Source organism: Trichinella spiralis, assembly GCF_000181795.1.
Source record: "Trichinella spiralis strain ISS 195 chromosome Unknown Scfld953, whole genome shotgun sequence".
NCBI lineage: Eukaryota > Metazoa > Nematoda > Enoplea > Trichinellida > Trichinellidae > Trichinella > Trichinella spiralis.
In genome coordinates this window covers 1-3,971 of record NW_003527892.1, presented here as the reverse complement: position 1 = coordinate 3,971, position 3,971 = coordinate 1, and the positions used below count along the sequence as shown (strand labels likewise).

The 3,971-nt window shown below is 32.4% G+C and overlaps 1 protein-coding gene across 1 annotated transcript; it reads left to right on the top strand.

Annotated features, from left to right (window-relative positions):
• The first annotated feature begins 2,242 nt into the window (after positions 1-2,242).
• On the top strand, positions 2,243-3,856 carry Tsp_13284 (conserved hypothetical protein). Its single transcript, XM_003370311.1, has 6 exons — positions 2,243-2,344; positions 2,470-2,536; positions 2,681-2,735; positions 3,215-3,253; positions 3,342-3,409; positions 3,756-3,856. Exons 1-6 carry the CDS (start codon positions 2,243-2,245, stop codon positions 3,854-3,856), a joined length of 432 nt encoding a protein of 143 aa, XP_003370359.1.
• The last annotated feature ends 115 nt before the right edge of the window (positions 3,857-3,971 follow it).

The following is a 3,971-nucleotide window of genomic DNA, read 5'->3' as shown; positions in this document are numbered from 1 at the left end:
TGATCGGAGATTGGCATTTGACTAAAAATTGCTGCCCCACCCCCCGGGTTTGGAGTTGAATGAAACAGGCACTTAGCTGTTTTCATCTCATATAAATCTAATTTCTCATAATTGTTATCGACTAGCAATATAACCAAATCCAGGCTACTCGTGATTCTTTTGTTTTATTCTTTTCATAAAATCCAATACAGAATTATCACCCGCATAAGTTTCTTGAATTTATTGCAAATCGTTGAGTTACTTAATTTCTGCGATTAGGGTTTTTCTCACATTGTATGTGGCGCGCTGATGCAGAGCTCAACCATGTTTGCGGGTTTACTATAAATCATCATAAGGTGTAAGCAAAAGTTTAGTTTAAACAAAATTTTAATAGTAAATAAGCTTTCAAGTAGCATACCCACTGGTGCAGCCGCTTACCATCATGATGTCTACGCTGCGCACTTGTTAAATTCTGTGCTGAGATAAATTGTATATTATAAAATTTCTGTCGCAGTTATCATCACAAAATTTCATGACAACTGTTCAATTTTCCATAAATCTGGAAAAGTATTCTATTTTCGTAACTATTTTCAGTGGAAACTATTTTTTATTATCCATATAATTTTGATACGCAGTGATAGCATTTCCGTTTATTTTTAGTAATCTGCGATGCTTCAGGTTAATAATATTTCCTTTTAGGTAATTTTAAGGAAAAAATTTGCATAACAATGCCATATTACGTAGTAATAGGAAGTGTGTAAATAAAAACGTAATAAATTTCATCGTCTCGTTTCATAATGTTGCTCATAATGTTTATTTTACTGCGCTATTACTGATGGAAAATTAGGTTGTTCTTCCTGAGGCAAAGTAAATAGTCATTTGCATAATTTACTTAGTATTATACATCTAATCAGGGAACTTCGATTACATTAGGTTATTCAGTTCACCGCAATGCTATCAATCTAGCACGTGGTCAACTATAATTCCGCTCTTCAACACCATCCATGAATAACTGGTAAGTTGGATTTGATATTTTGGTGGTGGCATGCTATGCATGTTACTTTACTTATATGGTGAATGGTAACTGGCGGGTGTCTTTCTAGTGTAATTATTGCTAAGTTTTAGATACATCAGATGCTGAAGACGAAGAAGTATCTATTTCTGTTTTTTATTTATAGATGACTGCATTAATATAATTCACATTTAGAATTTACATTATTTTATTTTCATATCAATGAATGTAAAAATTTCTATCAAGAGAAGATGATGCCACTATGCATCATAATTATTTTCATCTGCAGTTGATTTGCAATCCTGTTTATTCCCGTGAAATTTCAATAAAGATGATGGCTAACAAGCAGGTGCGCAAAATGATTATTTGCGAGATATTTGGATTGTAAGTTAGCAACGCCATCAGCAGCACGTCTGTTATTGTATTCGTACGTGCAATGTAATGTAAGTAATATTGTAGATTGGTTGCCGTTCATTTTAGTAAATTTGAAATTTGAATTTTACATTAGAAATATAGCTTTTTAGATGTACAAGATAATGCAATGCAATATTTGGAAAGAGTGTAGGTAAAAAATATTCTGTTTATATGACACTAATTGTTTATTAAATAATTTCAATTTTTTTTTCTGAATTGTCTTCATTGGTATATCATCAAGGAGGCAATGCAACTATATTTATTTCTGTTCTATATATTACGTTGCGTGCGCTTTATAAGAACTCAGAATAGCGGTTGAAATGATACTTATGAGAAACAGCCATATTATAAAAAGTGATTGAAGCTGAATAACATGCATCACGATGATATTTGAATTTCATTCATTTTGTAATCAATTTTTCATTTTGCTGTGTTATTTAGTATCTATTTTTTAGTTTGACTATTGCTCTGTTCATGTTTCTACCGTGATCAGTCATGAGTCTCAACAGTTCCGCTTTCTGGTTTTCTTCATCGTCACAGTAAGAATGAATTTTATGCACTTTGTTAGCAATGGGTTGTGTCAGTGGAGTGGAAGTATTTCTATAAACTTGAATGTCTTTCTCTAATGGTGGTTCAGGTTTCCTTGAATGGATTGAAAAGATGTACAAAAATCTGTAAGTAATTGAGTATCTATAATCTGTTACTATTATTAATGTCTTCTAATTCTACTTATACTGTATGCTTCTTGTTATCGAATTAAGTAGTGTACGTCAACATAATTGAAACGTTTTGGCATTCCTGTTGCTCTTGCCAACATGGTATGTCACATTTATCTCAATGCGTTCTAAATGTGCCATCACAAAAATAAGTATACATTTTGCCCATTATAGGAATGGATTACGTCATCGACATCGAACAGATATACGTTCATACTCCTGCGTTAGTATAGGTTGGCTTAATGCCGTTACCGGGTATTGCTCCAGAAATCTGTGTGGCTTCACTTATTATAGGAGTACGATATAATTAAATAATGATTGTAATAGTAGCATATATCGTGAATATAGTTGACTTGCGCTGGTTATCGGACAGCTCACACAAGTCTGGTAGTGCGTGTTGCCATCAGTGCGTTTGGTGAGTATTTTTGTAAAGTATTATGTGAGTAGGTAAGTTTTAGTATTTTGTAAGTAGAGATTTTGTTTATTGATGAGTGATAGTGTTCATTTACACTGCGGTGTTGCTTATCACATGCTTAGGATGTTTAATTGAAAATTTCAGCGCGTAGCTGTTCAGATGCTTGCATCCTGAAGGACAAATGTTGTATGACTAGCAAGTAGTTTTTCTGCAAATTTGTATACTTAGTAATTAAGGAACAACGATGCACTGTTTGTCTTCAATTAATTTTTTATAATATGGCTGTTTTATATCAATTTTTTTTAACATGCTTCACTTTTCAGCACACTTGTTTTGCAAATATTTTCAGAATCAAATTAAGTTTAGTTATAGATGAATGAAATTGCTGTATTCTTTGGTAACTTCGTTATTGAGCATGCTGTGTTTTTACAAAGATTCGTAATCACGTCGATATATACGTCATCACAAAGCACTACTACCAGTTGATTCCGCTCATAAGTATGTACATTTTACTTTTATAAACCATGAAAGTGGTAAAGTGTAAATTTTTTCGTTTTAGCTTTTCAGATTTTCATAATTTTGCTTTTCATAATTTTTTTATAATAATTGTTTTTTATAATTTTTTATTGTTTAGTGTTTTCAAGATTTCATTTTAGTTCATGTAAGAATTCATTTTAGTTATGGATTCAGAGATTCAGTTAAAGGCAACATAACTAAGTAAATAGCGTAAAGTGTAAATCTAAGTCTAAAAAGACAAGGAACCTATGGGTAAGTATGAAGATAAGTAAGTATTCTAATAGTTAAGGGTAAGTCAGGTAAGAATAGGTGTGAAAATAAGTATAAATGTGAAGGTGAGTAGTGTTTTTGGTGAAGGTAAGTATAAGTGCAAAGGTAAGTAGTGTTTAGGGTGAAGGTAAGTATAAGTGCAAAGGTAAGTAGTGTTTAGGGTGAAGGTAAGTATAAGTGTAGAGGTAAGTAGTGTTTAGGGTGAAGGTAAGTATAAGTGTAAAGGTAAGTAGTGTTTAGGGTGAAGGTAAGTATAAGTGTAAAGGTAAGTAGTGTTAAAAGTTAAGGTAAGTATTAATTAGGGTGAAGTATGGTGAATGTACATGTGAATATTGAAATTACAAATTTTAAAAAGCCTGAGGCGATTTATTTAATGAAATATGCAAATTTTTAATCGCCTATGGGCAATATGCAAATTTTTATTTGACTTCAGGCTACGCCTTAGGCTATGCCTCAGGCAAAATTCTGAAAATTTCGAATTTTTTAAAATATAGCCCCAGGCTTTGCCCTCAGGCTATGCCCCAGGGCAAATAAAAATTTGCATATGCCCTTAGGCTATCCCCCAGCAATTTATAGCACATATTGGACCTAGGGGGTTTTATGCAATTTTTATGCTCAGGTATATGCAATTTTTATATGGCCTGAGCTA

Bases quoted from the DNA above. Each gene is read 5' to 3' on its own strand.
- Tsp_13284 (XM_003370311.1), top strand. From the start codon at position 2,243: ATGCGTTCTAAATGTGCCATCACAAAAATAAGTATACATTTTGCCCAT. The intron at 2,345-2,469 runs GTTAGTATAGGT...TCGTGAATATAG, and splicing joins ATATACGTTCATACTCCTGC to TTGACTTGCGCTGGTTATCG. The intron at 2,736-3,214 runs GTAGTTTTTCTG...AATTCATTTTAG, and splicing joins AAATGTTGTATGACTAGCAA to TTATGGATTCAGAGATTCAG.